At 49.5% G+C, this 25359-nt stretch overlaps 1 protein-coding gene across 1 annotated transcript in view; it reads left to right on the plus strand.

Annotated features, from left to right (window-relative positions):
- NEK9 (NIMA related kinase 9) overlaps positions 1-25359 on the plus strand; it is a 69543-nt gene that overhangs the window by 35825 nt on the left and 8359 nt on the right. The window contains exons 6-10 of the mRNA XM_075332413.1: positions 17844-18044; positions 18119-18165; positions 18236-18391; positions 18470-18578; positions 18649-18810. Coding sequence (XP_075188528.1) covers positions 17844-18044; positions 18119-18165; positions 18236-18391; positions 18470-18578; positions 18649-18810 — 675 coding nt within the window. The remainder of the gene's footprint in view (positions 1-17843; positions 18045-18118; positions 18166-18235; positions 18392-18469; positions 18579-18648; positions 18811-25359) is intronic.

Genomic DNA, 25359 nt, shown 5'->3' on the forward strand with positions numbered 1-25359 from the left:
CTGCTTAGCACTCGCTCCCTGCTCTCCTAGCTACAGTACACATCGGGCACTGGCAGCGTGAGAGCAGCGTAGGCTGGTAACGAAGGTAAATTTCGGGTAACCACCTTGGTTACCCGATGTTTACCCTGGTTACAGCTTACCGCAGCTGCCAGATGCCGGCTCCTGCTCTCTGCTCGCTTCATTTCGTCGCTCTCTCGCTGTCACACACAGCGATCTGTGCGTCACAGCGGGAGAGCAACAATAAAAAAATGAACCAGGGCTGTGTGTAACGAGCAGCGATCTCACAGCAGGGGCCAGATCGCTGCTCAGTGTCACACACAGCGAGATCGCTAATGAGGTCACTGCTGCGTCACAAAAACCATGACTCAGCAGCGATCTCGCTGTGTGTGAAGCACCCCTTACTTGAGAGTTCACCATATCTATAAGAAATGATCTTGGTTCAAGCAATCGCTCAGTCATTAAATAAGTGCTGTCTCAACGAGTAGCTTGATCAACAATTGCCCCTTTGCCAGCACGTCTCGTCAAGATGGAATGAATTTTAGGGGTTCTGGCGGCAATAACCAACTTCCTCACTTTTCCAATCAGATTTCCAGCATGTCCCTCCTGCAGACTATCCCTTATTGCCAGCTGCATCGTGTGCACAACACAGCGCATGTGATGAATAGGAAACAAGATCATCTAACCCTAAAGTATAATTTTGCTGTTCTTCTGTTGTAATATCTGTTTGTTCCTCAGTTACATGAGCAGCGCTGTGGTTCTATCTCACATATACTGAATCCTAAATTTCACCACCTCTGCTGCTGCTGGCTCCTCCATCTCCTCAGCCCTGGGCCTGACCATTCCCCTCGCCTGCCAGCTCCCCGCACCTGACAGCCCTCTCCTGCAGTAGAAAGTTTTGCCAAACACTCGCATATACACACGCACACTATAATAAAGTTTAGGGGATTTTTTACACATGTACATAGCACACAAAATGTCCCGCTCGTCCCAGTCACAAAGGGTGTACTCAGCTGAGGAGGCACATGCCTCCCAAGCTGATATTGAGGGAGAGGACCCCACTTTTCTCTATTTCTCCCACTCTTCCTCCTCCAGTGACACAGACTCGACGTTGCAGGACAAGAAATCGTCCGGAGGCTGGGAGGAGAAGAGCCGGAGGCCGGGAGGAGAAGAGCCGGAGGCCGGGAGGAGAAGAGCCGGAGGCCGGGAGGAGAAGAGCCGGAGGCCATGGTGGAAGACCCACAGTAAAGTGTGAGTAACCCCCAACCTAGCGCTAGTGCACTAAACCACACACACCACACTGACGTACATTACACCACGCTAACCTGAAATACACTGCGTCAGGTTGGTATGTGGTGTGTTGTAGTGTACATCAGGTTTTGTGTGTGGTGTAGTATACACCAATCAACCTGACACACACCAACCTGACGTACACTACCTTATACCACACTGCACACCAATCTGACTTAGTGTATGTTAGGTTGGTGTGCGTGTGTGTGGTATATACTACACCACACACACACCAACCTGACGTACACTACACCACACACACACACACACACACATCAACCTGACCTACACTACACCACATACCAACCTTACATACACTATGTCAGGTTGGTATGTGGTGTAGTGTAGGTCAGGTTGATGTGTGTGTGTGTGTGTGTAGTGTACGTCAGGTTGGTATGTGTGGTGTAATATACACCACACACACACCATCCTGACATACACCACACACCAAACCTAACATACACTATGTCAGGTTGGTGTGTGTGGTGTAGTGTATGTTAGTTTGGTGTGGGTTGTAGTGTACGTCAGGTTGGTGTGTGTGTGTGTGTGTGTGTGTGTGGTAAACACCACACACACCAACCTGACGTATACTACATTACAAACACACACAAACCTGACATACACTACATACTCTCCATACGCCACATGATGTCCGTAAATTATTGGAGCTAATTTTCCATTCAAATTGTTAGTAAGACACCATGTCGCGTATGAAGAGCACCTGTGTGCCTAAACATTGCTTCTCCCCCACAAATGACCCCATTTTGGAAACTAGACCTCTCAAGGAACTTATCTAGATGCATAGTGAGTACTTTGAACCTCCAGGTGCTTCACAAATTGATCCGTAATAATGAAAAAGTACTTTTTTTTTTCACAAATTTTCATTCAGCCTCAATTTTTTTCATTTTCACATGGGAAACAAGATAAAATGGATCCTAAAATTTGTTGGGCAATTTCTCCTACACAGATACCTCATATGTGGTCATAAACCACTGTTTGGGTGCACGGCAGGGCTCGGAAGGGAAGGAATGCCATTTGACTTTTTGAATGGAAAATTAGCTCCAAAAGTCAAATGGCGCTCTTTGCCTTCCGAGCCCTGCTGTGCACCCAAACACTTGATTTCCACCACATATGAGGTATCGGTGTACTTAGGAGAAATTGCATAATACGTTTTATGGTGTAATTTTTCCTGATACCCTTGTGAAAAAAAGCTACCTGGTTGAAGAAACAATTTTGTGGTAAAAAAATTTAGCATTTTCACAAGGGTATCAGGAAAAATTACACCATAAAATTTATTGTGCAATTTCTCCTGAGTACACCGATACCTCACATGTGGTGGAAATTACTTGTTTGGGTGCACGACAGGGCTCAGAAGGCAAGAAGCGCCATTTAACTTTTCACACGCAAAATTGTCTGGAATAGTTAGCGGATGCCATGTTGCGTTTGGAGACACCCTGAGGTCAATGGAGCACCCCCACAAGTGACCCCATTTTGGAAACTAGACCCCTCATGGAATTTTTTGTAGATGTTTAGTGAGCCCTTTGAACCCCTTGGGTCTTCACAGAAGTTTATAACTTTAAGCCGTGAAAATATATCTTTTATGGCTAAAGCTATGTTCGCACTAGAAAAATGATTTTTCTTAAGAAATTTTCTTGAGTGAAGGATTAGCGCACCTGGGTTAAAAAAAACGCACCAATAACGCACCAAAAACCGCATGCGTTTTTACCGCGTTTTTTACTGCGTTTTTTGCAGATTGGTCCCTGCGTTTTTAATGCTTTAACAGCAATAAATAATCTAGATAATGGATAGATAATCGATAGATAGAAAGATAGATAGAAAGATGAATAGATAGATAATGGATAGATAATCGATAGATAGAAAGATAGATAGAAAGATGAATAGATAGATAATGGATAGATAGATATATAATAGATGAGAAAGACCTATATAATGTCCCACCTCCCTGCATATTCTAAGCTGGCACCCTTTAGTGACTTTCATGTGGCACTAAAGGGTGCTTAGCCTTATATTTGGCTAAAAAATAATTAAAAAAAAAAAAAAAACACGTGGGGTCCCCCCTATCTTTTGTAGCCAGCTAGGGTAAAGCAGACGGCTGCAGCCTGCAAACCACATCTGGCAGCTTCACCTTGGCTGGTAATCCAAAACAGAGGGCACCCCACACTGTTATTTTAAATTAAATAAATAATTTAAAACAAAAAACATGGGGTCCCCCCCCAAATTGGATCACCAGCCAAGGTAAAGCGGACAGCTGTGGTCTGGTATTCTCAGACTAGGGAGGTCCACTGTTATTGGACACTCCCCAGTCTAAAAATAGCAGGCTGCAGCCACCCCAGAAGTGGCGCATCCATTGATAGTGCCAATCCTGGCGCTTTGCCCCAATTCATCCCATTGCCCTGGTGCAGTGGCAAACGGGGTTGATGCCAGGTGTAATGTCAAATGGCATCAGGCCCTGGGGTTAGTGATGTCACAGCATCTATCAGATACCTGACATCACTAATAAAAAAATAAACAACAAAAAAAGTTTTATTTGAAAAAACACTGCCCAAAACATTCCCTCTTTCACCAATTTATTTAAAAGAACAATCAAATCCGGGTCCAGCGTAATCCAATAAGGGGGTCCCACGACGATCCATACGATATCCACTGTCCCAGTCAATGAAGAACAGAATGTTCCCCATTGGCTGGGAGAGCAATGCAGTGACCTGAGCTAACATCATTAGGTCAGCCCAGGTCACTGCAGGGGATGACGAGCGCTGCCATCAGGAGGTTAAATGAGATCATTACCTGCTATGATGATCTCCTGCACTCCTGACGTCAGCGCTGTCACTGACTTCTATGCCCGCCGCGTTCACAGCAGTATCGCAAGAGCCCGTGATGTCACCGCTAGTGACAGGCTCGGGCCGCCCGCGAGACGGGCATAGAAGGCAGTGACAGCGCTGACGTCAGGAGAGCAGGAGATTGTCACAGCAGGTAATGATCTCATCTAACCTGACCGCAGCGCTCGTCATCCCCGTGGCTGCTCGCACTGCAGGGTGAGAAGCTGCTGATACTGCAGTTCGGGCAGCCGCGGGGCTGGCAGGGAGCGGGACACAGACTGCACGGGCACCCGACGGACGTCACACGGAAGTGTTTCCGTGCGGCTTCCAGGGATTTTGCGGGCCCATTGACTTGTATTGAGTCACGGTCCGTTATCACGGAACAGAATAGGACATGTTCCATAATAACGGAGCGGACATACAGCATACGATGTGTTTTTTGTAGGATCGGATGCACACGGAAGTGCTTCTATGTGCCATCCGATCCTACACACAAGACATGGAAAACATAGTCCTGGTGATTACATTACAGTCAATGGAGTGAATAACGCAGTTCGCTGCAGAAAAGAAGCGACTGCTCATTCTCTTTCTTAAGAAAATCTACTGAAAGAATTTTCTTAAGAAAAAAACACTGTGCGCACAGCTCATTTTTTTTCCCCATAGGTTTTGCTGGGGAATGTCTGCAGAAAGGTTACAAGAATGTCTCAAGAAATTTCTGCAGCAAAAACGCGGGTAAAAAACGCAGGTAAAAAGCGCAGTATGTGAACATAGCCTTAAATAACATTTTTGTAGTAAAAAAAAGTAAATTTTCATTTTTTTTCCTGCCACATTGCTTTGATTCTTGTGAAGCACCTGAAGGGTTAATAAACTTCTTGGATGTGGTTTTGAGTAGCCTGAGGGGTGCAGTTTCTAGAATGGGGTCACTTTTGGGAACTTTCTGTCACCTTGGCCTCTCAAAGTCACTCCAAATGTGATGTGGTCCCTAAAGAAACATTTTTTGTAAATTTTGTTGGAAAAATGAGAAATTGCTGAACTTTGACCCCTTCTAACTTCCTAACGGAAAAAAAATGTTTTGAAAATTACGCTGATGTAAAGTAGACAAGTGGGAAATGTTATTTAGTAACTATTTTGTGTGACATATCTCTCAGATTTATGGGCATAAAATTGCAAATTTTGAAAATTGCGCAATTTTCAAAATTTTCGCCAAATTTTCAAAAATGAACACAAAAAAATATCGGCCTAAATTTACCACTTTCATGAAGTACAATATGTCACAAAAAACAATGTCAGAATCGCTAGGATCCGTTGAAGCGTTCCAGAGTTATAACCTCATAAAGAGACACTGGTCAGAATTGTGCAAAATGGCGAGGTCAGTAAGGTCAAAATAGGCTGGGGGCTGAAGGGGTTAAATGAACTACAAGATCCCCTCTGTTCAGTTGATCGGACTAAACTGTGAAACACATCACAGCAATTCTCCAAATACAAGAACCATGATGTTTCACACCTATACACTGACCACATCACGTACACACAGTTCACAAAGGCATAGGTAACTTTCCCACTTCTTTGACCAGACTAATGCAAAATAACTCACCCGGATTAGAGATAAATCAATTAGAAAAAGTAAGGCAAGTGTAAAGGGTGCTTTACACACTGCGACATCGCTAGCATTTGCTGGCGATGTCGAGCGCGATAGTACCCGCCCCTGTCGTACGGCCGATATGTGGTGATTACTGCCTTAGCGAACATTATCGCTACGGCAGTGTCACACATACTTACCTTCCCTGCGACATCGCTCTGGCCGGCGAACCGCCTCCTTTCTAAGGGGGCGATTCATGCGGCGTAACATGGCAGGCGTCCAATAGAAGCGGAGGGGTGGAGATGAGCAGGACGTAACATCCCGCCCACGTCCTTCCTTCCGCATTGCCGGTGGAGGCAGGTAAGGACATGTTCCTCGCTCCTGTTGCGATGTCACACATAGCGATGTGTGCTGCCGCAGGAACGAGGAACAACATCGCTAATAAGAAGAAAACGATTTTTTGTTTCAGGACGACCTCTCCGCGGCAAACTATTTTGACCGCTTTTGCGATCGTTTAAGGTTGCTCATAAGTGTCACACGCTGCGATATCGTTAATGACACCGGATGTGCGTCACAAACAACGTGACTCCGACGATAATTCATTAACGATATCTTAGCGTGTAAAGCCCGCTTAAGAATTAAGCCCCTTACCGATGACTTACCAGTAGGTCCTAAATCATGAAGGGGTGATCACTGCTGGCTGCTGCGGTGAGCTGGCAGTGATCCCTGCACATGTCTGCTGATTTTTAACAGCAGACATGAGCAGCTAACAGGCGCAGGTGGATCTGCGATCCACCCACTCCTGTGAACCCCTTAGCTCGTGCTGTCAATATGCGACTGCCCGCGATGGGGGAAATCTCCTTTCCCCGCCACCATCGGAGGCCCCGTGAAGCGGTCACGGAGAGCAGATGGTTGTCATGGTAGCGGTGGGTCATGTGATGACTCCTGTCACTATCATGACATAGTTCTTGTTACAGCCGGCAGAGCAGCGGCATTCACAGGAACGCTGCATTTCTGCTGATCAGAGAAATGCTGCTCTGATCTACAGAAATGAATTGGCGATCAGACCGCTGATCCTTATAGCCCCCTAGGGGGACTAGTAAAATAAAAAACTAAAATATATAAAAAAGTTTGTAAAAAGAAAAACCTAAAAGTTCAAATCTCCCTGTATTCGCCCCACTGAAAATTAGTGTTTAAAAAAATATACACATATTTGGTATCGCTGCATTCAGAAATGCCTGAGCTATCAAAATATTAAATTATTTAACCTGATCAGTAAACGACGTAGCTGCAAAAAAAGTTCCCAATGCCAAAATTAAGTTTTTTGGTCTTAGCATATTTTGCTCAAAATGTAATAAGACAATCAAAACGTAGCATCTGCACAAAAATAGTACCATTAAAAACGTCAGCTTGAAAACAGTATGTGTTGCAGAAAATGGCGCAAAAAGTGAGCCACTTTTTTTGGACAAACTTCGGACTTTTTTTTTTACTCCTTAGAAAAGAGTAAAGCTATACATGTTTGGTATCTATGAACTCGTACTGACCTGAGGCATCACACCAACACATCTGTTTTACCATATATAGGGAACACAGTGAATAAAATACCCCCCCCAAACAATCGTGTAATCACACTTTTTTTGCAATTTTTCCACATTTGTAATGTGTTTGCTGTTTTCCAGTACAATGTATGGTAAAACTCATGGTTTCATTTAAAAGAACAACTCATCTCGTAAAAGCAAGCCCTCATATGGCAAGATTGATGTAAAAGTAGAAAGGTTATGGCTCTCTGAAGCAGAACAAAAAACAAAAACGGAAAATCGCCAAGGGATGAAGCGGTTGTGTCTTGCCTTATGCTGCAGCTTTTAGCATTGCTGTTTCTAAATGGTCGACTCTCCTTTTTATTTAGAAAAACATTCAATACAAACTATTGAAACATAAAAGATCGACTCTCACTTTCAATCTGGATCGTATAATGCAGTCTGTCCCGGGTTTCGGCACCAAATTCTGTGAGTGAAATCCACTCCTTCTATGCTTTTGGAACACCAAATTAATAAGATTTGTTTTACAAGTGCTTGGGAAATGACTACAGCACACACTTAGTATGCTGTACTGAAAGTTTACTCCTTTGTTAGTCCATGTGACCAGTTTATATAGGGTCATAGGCAAAGTCCCCTCTGAACTATGCACCAATAAGAGCCGCAGGGACGTGAACAGAAATGTGACACTTCCCCGCCCAGCTGTGTTAGCTGAACCCTATGTCATCATTCAGTTATAAGACAATATGGACACAATGAGAACAATGCTTGTATTCTCTCACAATCAGCTCCAGGAAGATCAAAGACGTCTCACGTTACCTGCGAGTACTGTGTGAAGCTAATCTATCAGCAAGAAGTTCCTGCAAAGTCCCACTGTAAAAAAAATAATGTATTGAAGAACACACCTGGCCTAAAGAGATATGGAGAAACCTTGTGTGGACTGAGGAAAGTAAAATTGTTCTTTTTGGGTCCAAAGGCGGCAGACAGTTCATCAGACGACCCCCAGACTGTGAATTCAGCCACAGTCCACTCTGAAGACAGTAAAGCATGGTGGTGCTTCATCATGATATGGGCATGTGTTTCTTATTTCCATTTTTGATCTATTTGGAAAATGCAAAAACAAATCCGTTAACAGGTCCATTGACTCTCCATTGACTTTAATGGTGATGGATCTGTTAACAGATGTGACAAAATGTATCATGTGTTTGGTCCAATCCATCAGCCATCCATTGTGCTTGACGGACGAATAGTCCTGCAAGCGGAACTTTTCATGAGCAGTTGTAGTGAAAGTGTCCGGGCTGGAATAACAGCTGACCGGAACCAAAAGGTGGAGACTCCATGCAACTTCCATGTAAAGCCGTTCTACAAAACTGTGGATATACAACAAAATATTACGTTAGCGCGTCACAGGAATGCGAAATCCGAAATAAAAAGAGGACAGATTGTGAGTATGTAAAAACAAATGCAGACACGGCTGTGTATAGGAGCAGCACAGTCTGCATTGTGTGATCTGCTGTGTGAGGACAGTATAGACACGGCTGTGTATAGGAGCAGCACAGTCTGCATTGTGTGATCTGCTGTGTGAGGACAGTATAGACACGGCTGTGTATAGGAGCAGCACAGCCTGCATTGTGTGATCTGCTGTGTGAGGACAGTATAGACACGGCTGTGTATAGGAGCAGCACAGTCTGCATTGTGTGATCTGCTGTGTGAGGACAGTATAGACACGGCTGTGTATAGGAGCAGCACAGTCTGCATTGTGTGATCTGCTGTGTGAGGACAGTATAGACACGGCTGTGTATAGGAGCAGCACAGTCTGCATTGTGTGATGTGCTGTGTGAGGACAGTGCTGTGTATAGGAGCAGCACAGCCTGCATTGTGTGATCTGCTGTGTGAGGACAGTATAGACACGGCTGTGTATAGGAGCCGCACAGCCTGCATTGTGTGATCTGCTGTGTGAGGACAGTGCTGTGTATAGGAGCCGCACAGCCTGCATTGTGTGATCTGCTGTGTGAGGACAGTATAGACACGGCTGTGTATAGGAGCAGCACAGTCTGCATTGTGTGATCTGCTGTGTGAGGACAGTATAGACACGGCTGTGTATAGGAGCAGCACAGTCTGCATTGTGTGATCTGTGTGAGGACAGTATAGACACGGCTGTATATAGGAGCAGCACAGTCTGCATTGTGTGATCTGCTGTGTGAGGACAGTATAGACACGGCTGTGTATAGGAGCAGCACAGTCTGCATTGTGTGATGTGTGAGGACAGTATAGACACGGCTGTATATAGGAGCAGCACAGTCTGCATTGTGTGATCTGCTGTGTGAGGACAGTATAGACACGGCTGTGTATAGGAGCAGCACAGTCTGCATTGTGTGATCTCTTCTGCTGTGTGAGGACAGTATAGACACGGCTGTGTATAGGAGCAGCACAGTCTGCATTGTGTGATGTGTGAGGACAGTATAGACACGGCTGTGTATAGGAGCAGCACAGTCTGCATTGTGTGATCTCTTCTGCTGTGTGAGGACAGTATAGACATGGCTGTGTATAGGAGCAGCACAGTCTGCATTGTGTGATCTGCTGTGTGAGGACAGTATAGACATGGCTGTGTATAGGAGCAGCACAGTCTGCATTGTGTGATCTGCTGTGTGAGGACAGTATAGACACGGCTGTGTATAGGAGCAGCACAGTCTGCATTGTGTGATCTGCTGTGTGAGGACAGTATAGACACGGCTGTGTATAGGAGCAGCACAGTCTGCATTGTATGATCTGCTGTGTGAGGACAGTATAGACACGGCTATGTATAGGAGCAGCACAGTCTGCATTGTGTGATCTGCTGTGTGAGGACAGTATAGACACGGCTATGTATAGGAGCAGCACAGTCTGCATTGTGTGATCTGCTGTGTGAGGACAGTATAGACACGGCTGTGTATAGGAGCAGCACAGTCTGCATTGTGTGATCTGCTGTGTGAGGACAGTATAGACACAGCTGTGTATAGGAGCAGCACAGTCTGCATTGTGTGATCTGCTGTGTGAGGACAGTATAGACACGGCTGTGTATAGGAGCAGCACAGTCTGCATTGTGTGATCTGCTGTGTGAGGACAGTATAGACACGGCTGTGTATAGGAGCAGCACAGTCTGCATTGTGTGATCTGCTGTGTGAGGACAGTATAGACACGGCTGTGTATAGGAGCAGCACAGTCTGCATTGTGTGATCTGCTGTGTGAGGACAGTATAGACACGGCTGTATATAGGAGCAGCACAGTCTGCATTGTGTGATCTGCTGTGTGAGGACAGTATAGACATGGCTGTGTATAGGAGCAGCACAGTCTGCATTGTGTGATCTGCTGTGTGAGGATAGTATAGACACGGCTGTATATAGGAGCAGCACAGTCTGCATTGTGTGATCTGCTGTGTGAGGACAGTATAGACACGGCTGTGTATAGGAGCAGCACAGTCTGCATTGTGTGATCTGCTGTGTGAGGACAGTATAGACACGGCTGTGTATAGGAGCAGCACAGTCTGCATTGTGTGATCTGCTGTGTGAGGACAGTATAGACACGGCTGTGTATAGGAGCAGCACAGTCTGCATTGTGTGATCTGCTGTGTGAGGACAGTATAGACATGGCTGTGTATAGGAGCAGCACAGTCTGCATTGTGTGATCTGCTGTGTGAGGACAGTATAGACACGGCTGTGTATAGGAGCAGCACAGTCTGCATTGTGTGATGTGTGAGGACAGTATAGACACGGCTGTGTATAGGAGCAGCACAGTCTGCATTGTGTGATGTGTGAGGACAGTATAGACATGGCTGTGTATAGGAGCAGCACAGTCTGCATTGTGTGATCTGCTGTGTGAGGACAGTATAGACATGGCTGTGTATAGGAGCAGCACAGTCTGCATTGTGTGATCTGCTGTGTGAGGACAGTATAGACATGGCTGTGTATAGGAGCAGCACAGTCTGCATTGTGTGATCTGCTGTGTATAGGAGCAGCACAGTCTGCATTGTGTGATCTGCTGTGTGAGGACAGTATAGACATGGCTGTGTATAGGAGCAGCACAGTCTGCATTGTGTGATCTGCTGTGTGAGGACAGTATAGACATGGCTGTGTATAGGAGCAGCACAGTCTGCATTGTGTGATCTGCTGTGTGAGGACAGTATAGACACGGCTGTGTATAGGAGCAGCACAGTCTGCATTGTGTGATCTGCTGTGTGAGGACAGTATAGACATGGCTGTGTATAGGAGCAGCACAGTCTGCATTGTGTGATCTGCTGTGTGAGGACAGTATAGACACGGCTGTGTATAGGAGCAGCACAGTCTGCATTGTGTGATGTGTGAGGACAGTATAGACACGGCTGTGTATAGGAGCAGCACAGTCTGCATTGTGTGATCTGCTGTGTGAGGACAGTATAGACACGGCTGTATATAGGAGCAGCACAGTCTGCATTGTGTGACCTGCTGTGTGATGACAGTATAGACACGGCTGTGTATAGGAGCAGCACAGTCTGCATTGTGTGATCTGCTGTGTATAGGAGCAGCACAGTCTGCATTGTGTGATCTGCTGTGTGAGGACAGTATAGACACGGCTGTGTATAGGAGCAGCACAGTCTGCATTGTGTGATCTGCTGTGTGAGGACAGTATAGACACGGCTGTGTATAGGAGCAGCACAGTCTGCATTGTGTGACCTGCTGTGTGAGGACAGTATAGACACGGCTGTGTATAGGAGCAGCACAGTCTGCATTGTGTGATCTGATGTGTATAGGAGCAGCACAGTCTGCATTGTGTGATCTGCTGTGTGAGGACAGTATAGACATGGCTGTGTATAGGAGCTGCACAGTCTGCATTGTGTGATCTGCTGTGTGAGGACAGTATAGACACGGCTGTGTATAGGAGCAGCACAGTCTGCATTGTGTGATCTGCTGTGTGAGGACAGTATAGACACGGCTGTGTATAGGAGCAGCACAGTCTGCATTGTGTGATCTGCTGTGTGAGGACAGTATAGACACGGCTGTGTATAGGAGCAGCACAGTCTGCATTGTGTGATCTGCTGTGTGAGGACAGTATAGACATGGCTGTGTATAGGAGCAGCACAGTCTGCATTGTGTGATCTGCTGTGTGAGGACAGTATAGACATGGCTGTGTATAGGAGCAGCACAGTCTGCATTGTGTGATCTGCTGTGTGAGGACAGTATAGACACAGCTGTGTATAGGAGCAGCACAGTCTGCATTGTGTGATCTGCTGTGTGAGGACAGTATAGACACGGCTGTATATAGGAGCAGCACAGTCTGCATTGTGTGATCTGCTGTGTGAGGACAGTATAGACACGGCTGTGTATAGGAGCAGCACAGTCTGCATTGTGTGATCTGCTGTGTGAGGACAGTATAGACACAGCTGTGTATAGGAGCAGCACAGTCTGCATTGTGTGATCTACTGTGTGAGGACAATATAGACATGGCTGTATATAGGAGCAGCACAGTCTGCATTGTGTGATCTGCTGTGTGAGGACAGTATAGACACGGCTGTGTATAGGAGCAGCACAGTCTGCATTGTGTGATCTGCTGTGTGAGGACAGTATAGACAAGGCTGTGTATAGGAGCAGCACAGTCTGCATTGTGTGATCTGCTGTGTGAGGACAGTATAGACACGGCTGTGTATAGGAGCAGCACAGTCTGCATTGTGTGATCTGCTGTGTGAGGACAGTATAGACACGGCTGTATATAGGAGCAGCACAGTCTGCATTGTGTGATCTGCTGTGTGAGGACAGTATAGACACGGCTGTATATAGGAGCAGCACAGTCTGCATTGTGTGATCTGCTGTGTGAGGACAGTATAGACATGGCTGTGTATAGGAGCAGCACAGTCTGCATTGTGTGATCTGCTGTGTGAGGACAGTATAGACACGGCTGTGTATAGGAGCAGCACAGTCTGCATTGTGTGACCTGCTGTGTGAGGACAGTATAGACACGGCTGTGTATAGGAGCAGCACAGTCTGCATTGTGTGATCTGCTGTGTGAGGACAGTATAGACACTGCTGTGTATAGGAGCAGCACAGTCTGCATTGTGTGATGTGTGAGGACAGTATAGACACGGCTGTGTATAGGAGCAGCACAGCCTGCATTGTGTGATCTGCTGTGTGAGGACAGTATAGACATGGCTGTGTATAGGAGCAGCACAGTCTGCATTGTGTGATCTGCTGTGTGAGGACAGTATAGACATGGCTGTGTATAGGAGCAGCACAGTCTGCATTGTGTGATCTGCTGTGTGAGGACAGTATAGACATGGCTGTGTATAGGAGCAGCACAGTCTGCATTGTGTGATCTGCTGTGTGAGGACAGTATAGACACGGCTGTGTATAGGAGCAGCACAGTCTGCATTGTGTGACCTGCTGTGTGAGGACAGTATAGACACGGCTGTGTATAGGAGCAGCACAGTCTGCATTGTGTGATCTGCTGTGTGAGGACAGTATAGACACGGCTGTGTATAGGAGCAGCACAGTCTGCATTGTGTGATCTGCTGTGTGAGGACAGTATAGACACGGCTGTGTATAGGAGCAGCACAGTCTGCATTGTGTGATCTGCTGTGTGAGGACAGTATAGACACGGCTGTGTATAGGAGCAGCACAGTCTGCATTGTGTGATCTGCTGTGTGAGGACAGTATAGACATGGCTGTGTATAGGAGCAGCACAGTCTGCATTGTGTGACCTGCTGTGTGAGGACAGTATAGACACGGCTGTGTATAGGAGCAGCACAGTCTGCATTGTGTGATCTGCTGTGTGAGGACAGTATAGACACGGCTGTGTATAGGAGCAGCACAGTCTGCATTGTGTGACCTGCTGTGTGAGGACAGTATAGACACGGCTGTGTATAGGAGCAGCACAGTCTGCATTGTGTGATCTGCTGTGTGAGGACAGTATAGACACGGCTGTGTATAGGAGCAGCACAGTCTGCATTGTGTGATCTGCTGTGTGAGGACAGTATAGACACGGCTGTGTATAGGAGCAGCACAGTCTGCATTGTGTGATCTGCTGTGTGAGGACAGTATAGACACGGCTGTGTATAGGAGCAGCATCGTTCAAATCCCACAAATGGCACACGGTGCATCGTGATTGAAACGCTATGACACCCAGTGTCCAGGGGTTTATTAGCTGGCGTCTAAAGCTCCCTACTCCTTTTTACTGCTCCTCCCTTCTCTCTGCTCCCTGCTTTCTCCATCATCCTGCCTTCTCTCTGCTCCCTGCTTTCTCCTCCATCATCCTGCCTTCTCTCTGCTCCCTGCTTTCTCCTCCATCATCCTGCCTTCTCTGCTCCCTGCTTTCTCCTCCATCATCCTGCCTTCTCTCTGCTCCCTGCTTTCTCCTCCATCATCCTGCCTTCTCTCTGCTCCCTGCTTTCTCCTCCATCATCCTGCCTTCTCTCTGCTCCCTGCTTTCTCCTCCATCATCCTGCCTTCTCTCTGCTCCCTGCTTTCTCCTCCATCATCCTGCCTTCTCTGCTCCCTGCTTTCTCCTCCATCATCCTGCCTTCTCTCTGCTCCCTGCTTTCTCCTCCATCATCCTGCCTTCTCTCTGCTCCCTGCTTTCTCCTCCATCATCCTGCCTTCTCTCTGCTCCCTGCTTTCTCCTCCATCATCCTGCCTTCTCTCTGCTCCCTCCTTTCTCCTCCATCATCCTGCCTTCTCTCTGCTCCCTCCTTTCTCCTCCATCATCCTGCCTTCTCTCTGCTCCCTCCTTTCTCCTCCATCATCCTGCCTTCTCTCTGCTCCCTACTTTCTCCTCCATCATCCTGCCTTCTCTCTGCTCCCTACTTTCTCCTCCATCATCCTGCCTTCTCTCTGCTCCCTGCTTTCTCCTCCATCATCCTGCCTTCTCTCTGCTCCCTGCTTTCTCCTCCATCATCCTGCCTTCTCTCTGCTCCCTGCTTTCTCCTCCATCATCCTGCCTTCTCTCTGCTCCCTGCTTTCTCCTCCATCATCCTGCCTTCTCTGCTCCCTGCTTTCTCCTCCATCATCCTGCCTTCTCTGCTCCCTGCTTTCTCCTCCATTATCCTGCCTTCTCTCTGCTCCCTGCTTTCTCCTCCATCATCCTGCCTTCTCTGCTCCCTGCTTTCTCCTCCATTATCCTGCCTTCTCTCTGCTCCCTGCTTTCTCCTCCATCATCCTCCCTTCTCTGCTCCCTGCTTTCTCCTCCATCATCCTCCCTTCTCTGCTCCCTGCTTTCTCCTCCATCATCCTGCCTTCTCTCTGCTCCCTGCTTTCTCCTCCATCATCCTGCCTTCTCTCTGCTCCCTGCTTTCTCCTCCATCATCCTGCCTTCTCTCTGCTCCCTCCTTTCTCCTCCATCATCCTGCCTTTTCTCTGCTCCCTGCTTTCTCCTCCATTATCCTGCCTTCTCTCTGCTCCCTGCTTTCTCCTCCATCATCCTCCCTTCTCTCTGCTCCCTGCTTTCTCCTCCATCATCCTCCCTTCTCTGCTCCCTGCTTTCTCCTCCATTATCCTGCCTTCTCTCTGCTCCCTGCTTTCTCCTCCATCATCCTGCCTTCTCTCTGCTCCCTGCTTTCTCCTCCATTATCCTGCCTTCTCTCTGCTCCCTGCTTTCTCCTCCATCATCCTGCCTTCTCTCTGCTCCCTACTTTCTCCTCCATCATCCTGCCTTCTCTCTGCTCCCTACTTTCTCCTCCATCATCCTGCCTTCTCTCTGCTCCCTCCTTTCTCCTCCATCATCCTGCCTTCTCTCTGCTCCCTACTTTCTCCTCCATCATCCTGCCTTCTCTCTGCTCCCTGCTTTCTCCTCCATCATCCTGCCTTCTCTGCTCCCTGCTTTCTCCTCCATCATCCTGCCTTCTCTGCTCCCTGCTTTCTCCTCCATCATCCTGCCTTCTCTCTGCTCCCTCCTTTCTCCTCCATCATCCTGCCTTCTCTCTGCTCCCTGCTTTCTCCTCCATCATCCTGCCTTCTCTCTGCTCCCTACTTTCTCCTTCATCATCCTGCCTTCTCTCTGCTCCCTACTTTCTCCTTCATCATCCTGCCTTCTCTCTGCTCCCTGCTTTCTCCTCCATCATCCTGCCTTCTCTGCTCCCTGCTTTCTCCTCCATCATCCTGCCTTCTCTCTGCTCCCTGCTTTCTCCTCCATCATCCTGCCTTCTCTCTGCTCCCTCCTTTCTCCTCCATCATCCTGCCTTCTCTCTGCTCCCTGCTTTCTCCTCCATCATCCTGCCTTCTCTCTGCTCCCTACTTTCTCCTTCATCATCCTGCCTTCTCTCTGCTCCCTACTTTCTCCTTCATCATCCTGCCTTCTCTCTGCTCCCTGCTTTCTCCTCCATCATCCTGCCTTCTCTGCTCCCTGCTTTCTCCTCCATCATCCTGCCTTCTCTCTGCTCCCTGCTTTCTCCTCCATCATCCTGCCTTCTCTCTGCTCCCTCCTTTCTCCTCCATCATCCTGCCTTCTCTCTGCTCCCTGCTTTCTCCTCCATCATCCTGCCTTCTCTCTGCTCCCTACTTTCTCCTTCATCATCCTGCCTTCTCTCTGCTCCCTACTTTCTCCTTCATCATCCTGCCTTCTCTCTGCTCCCTGCTTTCTCCTCCATCATCCTGCCTTCTCTGCTCCCTGCTTTCTCCTCCATCATCCTGCCTTCTCTCTGCTCCCTGCTTTCTCCTCCATCATCCTGCCTTCTCTCTGCTCCCTGCTTTCTCCTCCATCATCCTGCCTTTTCTCTGCTCCCTGCTTTCTCCTCCATCATCCTGCCTTCTCTCTGCTCCCTGCTTTCTCCTCCATCATCCTGCCTTCTCTCTGCTCCCTGCTTTCTCCTCCATCATCCTGCCTTCTCTCTGCTCCCTGCTTTCTCCTCCATCATCCTGCCTTCTCTCTGCTCCCTGCTTTCTCCTCCATCATCCTGCCTTCTCTCTGCTCCCTGCTTTCTCCTCCATCATCCTGCCTTCTCTCTGCTCCCTGCTTTCTCCTCCATCATCCTGCCTTCTCTCTGCTCCCTGCTTTCTCCTCCATCATCCTGCCTTCTCTCTGCTCCCTGCTTTCTCCTCCATCATCCTGCCTTCTCTCTGCTCCCTGCTTTCTCCTCCATCATCCTGCCTTCTCTCTGCTCCCTGCTTTCTCCTCCATCATCCTGCCTTCTCTCTGCTCCCTCCTTTCTCCTCCATCATCCTGCCTTCTCTGCTCCCTGCTTTCTCCTCCATCATCCTGCCTTCTCTCTGCTCCCTCCTTTCTCCTCCATGATCCTGCCTTCTCTCTTCTCCCTGCTTTCTCCTCCATCATCCTGCCTTCTCTCTTCTCCCTGCTTTCTCCTCCATCATCCTGCTTTCTCCTCCATCATCCTGCCTTCTCTGCTCCCTGCTGGCTGGGGAAGGTGTATACCTGGTTTCTGGGGTTGCATCACCAGTGGTTGGCGGTTGTATTACCAGTGAGGTTGGGTTGGGTGTGGTGCATTACTAGTTACGGGGAAGGTGTATACTCTGGTAGTGGCGGTCCATCACCAGTGGGTGGGGAGGTGCATATACCTGGTTGGTGGGGGTGCATCACCAGTGGGTGGGGGGTGCATTACTGGGGGGTGTAATGCTCTGCAGCTGATAGACGTTTCTTCCCGCTGTGCAGATGAGGGTCAGCTCTACTCCTTTGGTTCGGATTACTATGGCTGCCTCGGAGTGGATCAGAGCTTGGGCTCAGAGGTCCTGGAGCCGGTCCTGGTGGATTTCTTCTTGCATGAGCCCATTGAGCAGGTGTCCTGTGGTGACAGCCATGCAATGGTTCTGACTCGCAGCAAGTGTGTGTACTCATGGGGCTGCGGGGAGTACGGTAGGTGGCGGCTTGGTGCGCAGCGCTGTTGCGCAGTGTTGAATGAGGCTGTGACCATTATGTGTTCTGTGCAGGACGTCTGGGTCTGGACTCGGAGGATGATGTCTCCACACCGCAGAGGGTGAGTATGCCGCCTTTCCTGGCTTCCTTCGGCTTGTTAGATGGGCGGTGACCACCTTTCCCTTTGGCAGGTGGAGGTGCAGCGCGGCCTGTGCATCGTGAGCGTCAGCTGTGGCACGGACGGCAGCTTCCTTCTCACCCAGTCGGGTAAAGTTCTGGCCTGTGGCTTGAATGAACACAACAAGCTGGGGCTGAACCAGTGCACAGCGGGCATCATTAACCACGAGGTGAGTGGGTGAGTTCCTGGGGACTGTGCACAGCTGAGTTTCTGCTGCTTTGTGTGATGAAGTTGCTTTTGTCCTTAGGCTTATCGTGAGGTCCCATACACCACGTCGCTGACCCTCGCCAAGCCACTTTCCTTTTATAAAGTGCGGAGCGTGTCGCCTGGAAAGACCCACACCGCTGCCATAGATGGTAAGCAGTGAGGCCAGTGCCTGCCCGCCTGCGCCAGCGCTGCTTTCATTTGTGTCCTGTGTTTCTTTAGAGCGTGGCCGTCTATTGACCTTTGGCTCTAATAAGTGTGGGCAGCTAGGTGTGGGCGACTACCGCAAACATCTGGGCATCAATCTCCTTGGTGGACCTCTTGGTGGAAAGCAGGTGATAAGAGTGTCCTGTGGGGATGAGTTCACCATTGCAGCCACGGACGGTGAGTGACAGAACGCAGGGGAAGGGAGGATGGTGCTGGGGTGGGGAACGGTGACGAAGCAGGTGGTACAAAGAGTGGTGGCGCTGGTATGGTATAATGTGGGGTACATTGATGGTTGGGGCTGGATCGGGAGGGGGCTGTACAAGGAGGGATGGTGCCTGGATGGGAGGTGGGGTACAAGGAGGGATGATGCTTCGAGTGGGGGGGGGGATGCAAGGACGGCTGGTGCCTGGATGGGAGGGGGATACAAGGAGTTCTTGATACAAGGGTTCTTGCACCCCCCTGGAGTGTGTGTGTGTGTGTGTGTGTGTGTGGGGGGGGGGTTGCAAGGATGGATGGTGCTTGGATGGGAGGGTGGGGTACAAGGAGGGATGATGCCTGGAGTGGGGGGAGTGTGCAAGGAGGGATAGTGCCTGAATGGTGGGGTGTGTGCAGGAACAATGTTGCCTAGATAGAGGTGTGTGCAAGGAGGGACAGTGCCTAGATGGGAGGGGGGTACAAGGAGAGATGGTACCTGGAGTGGAGCGGTGTGCAAGGAAGGATAGTGCCTGGCTGGGGATGTGTGCAAGGAGGGTTTGTGCCTGGATGGGAGTGTGTGCAAGGAAGGATAGTGCCTGGCTGGGGATGTGTGCAAGGAGGGTTTGTGCCTGGATGGGAGTGTGTGCAAGGAAGAATAGTGCCTGGCTGGGGATGTGTGCAAGGAGGGTTAGTGCCTGGATGGGAGTGTGTGCAAGGAAGGATAGTGCCTGGCTGGGGATGTGTGCAAGGAGGGTTTGTGCCTGGATGGGAGTGTGTGCATGGAGGGTTTGTGCTTGGATGGGAGTGTGTGCAAGGAGGGTTTGTGCCTGGATGGGAGTGTGTGCAAGGAGGGTTTGTGCCTGGATGGGAGTGTGTGCAAGGACGGATGGTGCCTGGATGGGAGTGTGTGCAAGGACGGATGGTGCCTGGCTGGGTGTGTGTGCAAGGAGGGATGGTGTATGGACGGATGGTGCCTGGAGGGGGGAGAGGTGCACAAGGATGGATGGTGCATGGAGGGGGAAGGTTGTGCAAGGAAGGATAGTGCCTGGCTGGGGATGTGTGCAAGGAGGGTTTGTGCTTGGATGGGAGTGTGTGCAAGGAGGGTTTGTGCCTGGATGGGAGTGTGTGCAAGGAGGGTTTGTGCCTGGATGGGAGTGTGTGCAAGGACGGATGGTGCCTGGATGGGAGTGTGTGCAAGGACGGATGGTGCCTGGATGGGAGTGTGTGCAAGGACGGATGGTGCCTGGATGGGAGTGTGTGCAAGGACGGATGGTGCCTGGATGGGAGTGTTATGCAAGGACGGATGGTGCCTGGATGGGAGTGTGTGCAAGGACGGATGGTGCCTGGCTGGGTGTGTGTGCAAGGAGGGATGGTGCATGGACGGATGGTGCCTGGAGGGGGGAGAGGTGCACAAGGATGGATGGTGTATGGAGGGGGAGGGTTGTGCAAGGAGGGATTGTGCCTGGAGGGGCAGGGTTGTGCAAGGAGGAATGGTGCCTGGAGGGGGAGGGTTGTGCAAGGAAGGATGGTGCCTGGAGGGGGAGGGTTGTGCAAGGAGGAATGGTGCCTGGAGGGGGAGGGGTGTGCAAGGACAGATGGTTCCTGGATGGGAGGTGGGGTTTGTGATGGTGGAATATTGTGGGTCATGTACCATTTTGTCTAGGTTCACATTTTAGGCATGGTTCACTGTCCATTCTGTATTCCTTGTGTGTACAGTGTCCTGTTTGCAGGTCTAATCCTTCCCCTGCCAGGCTTTTGTTCCTAAGTCTGGGGGAGGGGGCTTGGGATCCACCTAAACTCTCTGCTTATCTGAAGAATTTGTCAGTCTGGCTGAGCAGGAGAAGAGAGGAGTAATATTAATCTTCTGAGGAGAGGCTGACACCCCAGAGAGACTGAGCCCCCCACGATTGCCCTGGAAAAGGACTGCTGGAGGATTGTGACATTTATGCCATTACTGGACTATTTCACCCTTTGTGTGGTGGATTATTTGATGGACATCTCTCGCTCTGTTGATTTGTGTGATATGGGAGAAGGACCCCGTCACAGCTGGTGGCAGTGGTGAGATCAACAGAGCACAGCCTAATGGAGATCCACCCACAGAGTGAGTACAGAAACTGGACAGTCTACAGGAGAGCGCCAGAGATCTGGGCCTGAGCTACCAGGGACTGAGTAAAGAGGCCTTAATTGATCTACTGGTGGGTGCGAGCCAGACCACCTCCTCCCAGATGTCTAGTGGACAAAGGCTGGAGATGGTGATCCCTGCCCCAAAAAGCAGTTGGTGTGGTTTGAAGAAGAGATGACAGCTCTACACTGTGTGCAGAATTATTAGGCAAATGAGTATTTTGATCCCATGATGATTTTTATACATGTCGTCTTACTCCAAGCTGTATAGGCTTGAGAGCCAACTACCAATTAAGTAAATCAGGTGATGTGCTTCTCTGTAATGAGGAGGGTGCGGTGTAATGACATAAACACCCTATATAAGGGGGGCTATAATATTAGGCAACTTCCTTTCCTTTGGCAGAATGGGTCAGAAGAGAGATTTGGCGGGCTCTGAAAAGCTCCATTCCGACTCAGACACCAGCAAGGTGGAGGTGGGCACTGGTATGGGCTGGGATCATCAAAGATCAACTTGTGGGACCTTTTCGGGTTGAGGATGGAGTGAAGCGCAACTCCCAGACCTACTGCCAGTTTCTGGAAGACAACTTCTTCAAGCAGTGGTACAGGAAGAAGTCGCTATCGTTCAAGAAACACATGATTTTCATGGAGGACAATGCTCCATCACATGCAACCAACTACTCCACAGCGTGGCTGACCAGTAAAGGTCTAAAAGATGAAAAATAATGACATGGCCCCCTTGTTCACCTGATCTGAACCCCATAGAGAACATGTGGTCCCTCATAAAATGTGAGATCTACAGGGAGGGAAAACTGTCCACCTCTGGGAACAGTGGCTGGAGGCTGCGGTGGCTGGAGGCTGCGGTGGCTGGAGGCTGTGGTGTCTGGAGGCTGCGGTGGCTGCTGCACGCAATGTTGATTGTAAACAGATCAAGCAATGACAGAATCTATGGATGGTCGGCTGCTGAGTGTCGTCATATAGAAAGGGGGCGATATTGGGCACTCATTTTTTGGGGTTTTGTTTTTGCATATCAGAAATGGTTTTCTACATTTTGTGCAGTTATATTGGTTACCTGGTGACAATAAACAAGTGAGATGGGAATAGATTTGTTTTTTATTAAGTTGCCTAATAATTCTGCACAGTAATAGTCACTGCACAAACAGATCCTCCTAAGAAGCCAAATCTAAAAACCCCTCCAACTGCCAAAAATATTAAGCTTTGATATTTGAGTCTTTTGGGCTGATTGAGAACATAGTTGTTGATCAATAATAAAAAAGAAGGGAATTTTGTTACTTACCGTAAATTCCTTTTCTTCTAGCTCCTATTGGGAGACCCAGACGATTGGGTGTATAGCACTGCCTCCGGAGGCCACACAAAGCATTACACTAAAAAGTGTAAGGCCCCTCCCCTTCTGGCTATACACCCCCAGTGGGATCACTGGCTCACCAGTTTTAGTGCAAAAGCAAGAAGGAGGAAAGCCAATAACTGGTTTAAACAAATTCACTCCGAAGTAACATCGGAGAACTGAAAACCATTTAACATGAACAACATGTGTACCCGAAAACAACCAAAAATCCCGAAGGACAACAGGGCGGGTGCTGGGTCTCCCAATAGGAGCTAGAAGAAAAGGAATTTACGGTAAGTAACAAAATTCCCTTCTTCTTCGGCGCTCCATTGGGAGACCCAGACGATTGGGACGTCCAAAAGCTGTCCCTGGGTGGGTAAAGAAATACCTCATGTTAGAGCTGCAAAGACAGCCCTCCCCTACGGGGAGGCAACTGCCGCCTGCAGGACTCTTCTACCTAGGCTGGCGTCCGCCGAAGCATAGGTATGCACCTGATAATGTTTGGTGAAAGTGTGCAGACTCGACCAGGTAGCTGCCTGGCACACCTGTTGAGCCATAGCCTGGTGCCGTAATGCCCAGGACGCATCCACGGCTCTGGTAGAAATGGGCCTTCAGCCCTGATGAAACCGGAAGCCCAGCAGAACGGTAGGCTTCAAGGATTGGTTCCTTGATCCATTGAGCCAGGGTGGATGTTGCAGCCTGCGATCCCTTGCGCTGACCAGTGACAAGGACAAAGAGTGCATCCGAGCGGCGCAGGGGCGCCGTGCGGGAATGTAGATTCTGGGTGCTCTACACCAGATCCAACAATGCAAAAACATTACATAGCGATGAAATGGATAACAGGAAGGTAAGGAGATATCCTGATTGTGATAAAAAGGGAATACCACCTTAGGGAGAAACTCCGGGATCGGACGCAGCTCTACCTTATCTTGGTGAACACCAGGAAGGGAGCTTTGGATGACCGCGCTGCTAGTTCGGACACTCTCTGAAAAGACGTGACCGCTACCAGAAAGGCCACTTTCTGTGAAAGTCGAGAAAGTGAAAACATCCCTCAGAGGCTCGAAGGGCGGCTCCTAGAGAGCAAGTAATACCTTGTGCAGATCCCATGGGTCTGACGGCCTCTTGTACGGAGGGACAATGTGATAACCCCCCTGCAGGAACGACCTGAGGAAGTTGTACTAGGCGCTTCTGAAAGAATACCGACAGCGCTGCGACTTGTCCTTTAAAGGAGCCGAGCGACAAACCTTTTCCCAATCCAGATGCAGGAAGGGGGGAAAAAGGAGACAATGCAACTGGCCAGGGAGACACTCCCTAAGCAGAGCACCAAGATAAGAATAACTGCCACGTCTTGTGGTAGATTTTGGCAGACGTCGGCTTCCTAGCCCGTCTCATGGTGACAATGACGTCTTGAGATAATCCTGAAGACGCTAGGATCTCGGACTCGATGGCCGCACAGGCCGGATCAGGGCCGTAGAATTCAGTGGAAAGAACGGCCTTGGGACAGTAAGTCTGGCCGGTCTGAGAGTGCCCACGGTTGGCCGACCGTGAGATGCCACAGATCCGGGACCACGACCTCCTCGGTCAGTCTGGGACGACGAGGATGGCGCGGCGGCAAGCGGAGCTGAGCTTGCGTAGCACTCTGGGCAACAGTGCCAGAGTAGAAAACACATAGGGTAGCTGGAACTGCGACCAATCCTGAACTAGGGCGCCTGCCGCCAGAGCTCTTTGCTCGTGAGACCGCGCCATGAAAATCGGGACCTTGTTGTTGTGCCGAGACGCCATTAGGTCGACGTCCGGCATCTCCCAGCGGCTACAGATTTCCTGACACCATACTGGGTGCAGAGGCCATCCCCCTGCGTCCATGCCCAGGCGACTGAGGAAGTCTGCTTCCCAATTTTCTACGCCCGGGATGTGAACTGCGGATATGGTGGATGCTCTGTCCCCCACCCACATCAGAATCCGCCGGATTGCCTGGTAGGCTTGGCGATGCGTGTTCCGCCTTGGTGGGCGATGTCTGCCACCGCTGTGGAATTGTCCGACTGAAGTCGGATCTGTTTTCCTTCCAGCCACTGCTGGAAGGCTTGCAGGGCAAGATGCACTGCCCAGATTTCCAGAACATTGATCTGAAGGATGGACTCCTCTGAAGAGAGTCCTTGACCGTCTGAGAAGGGAAACGTTCCTTTCTAGGGACGTCGACTCCCCAACCCATTGGCAAAGCATGTCCCATTGAAGTGGACGCAGATGAAACTGCGCGAAAGTGACTGCCTCTGCATGAGGCGTGTTAAGGGGTGTGACTGGCCTTGAAGGAGAGACTGCACCCCCGACTGTAGTGAACGCTGCTTGTCCAGCGGAAGGTTCACTATCGCTGAGGGAGTGTGAAACTCCGTGCCCAGATATGTCAGCGATTGGGTCGGTGCCCGATGTAACCTTGAAAAGTTGATGATCCACCCGAAACTCTGGAGAGTCTCCAGCGCCACGTTCAGGCTGTGTCGGCATGCCTCTTGAGAGGGTGCCTTGACAAGTGGATCGTCCAGTAAGGATCACAGAGTGACCCTGAGAGTGCAGGACTGCTCCCACTGCTGCCCTGAACTTGGTGAAAACCCGTAGGGCTGTCGCCAGACCGAAGGGCAGTGGTACGCACTGAAGATGCTCGTCTTCAATAACGAAACGTAGCAAACGCTGGTGCTCTGGAGCAATCGGCACGTGGAGATAAGCATCCTGATGTCTATTGATGCTAGGAAATCTCCTTGAGACATTGAGGCAATGACGGAGCGGAGGGTTACATCCGGAACCGCCTGGCCTTCACGTGCTTGGTGAGCAGTTTTAGGTCCAGAACGGAACGGAAAAAGCCACCCTTTTTTGGCACCCCAATAAGATTGGAGGAAAAAACCGTGTCTTGTTCCTGAAGAGGAACAGGGATTACCACTCCTTCTGCCTGCAGAAGAGCATCGGCTCGGTGGGAGAGGGGGAAGTTCTGAAGAGTCGAGCCGGAGGACGAGAACAGAGCTCTATCCTGTACACGTGAGACACAATGTCTCTCACCCACCGGTCTGTGACCTGTGGCAGCT

Source organism: Anomaloglossus baeobatrachus, unplaced genomic scaffold, assembly GCF_048569485.1.
Source record: "Anomaloglossus baeobatrachus isolate aAnoBae1 unplaced genomic scaffold, aAnoBae1.hap1 Scaffold_3219, whole genome shotgun sequence".
NCBI lineage: Eukaryota > Metazoa > Chordata > Amphibia > Anura > Aromobatidae > Anomaloglossus > Anomaloglossus baeobatrachus.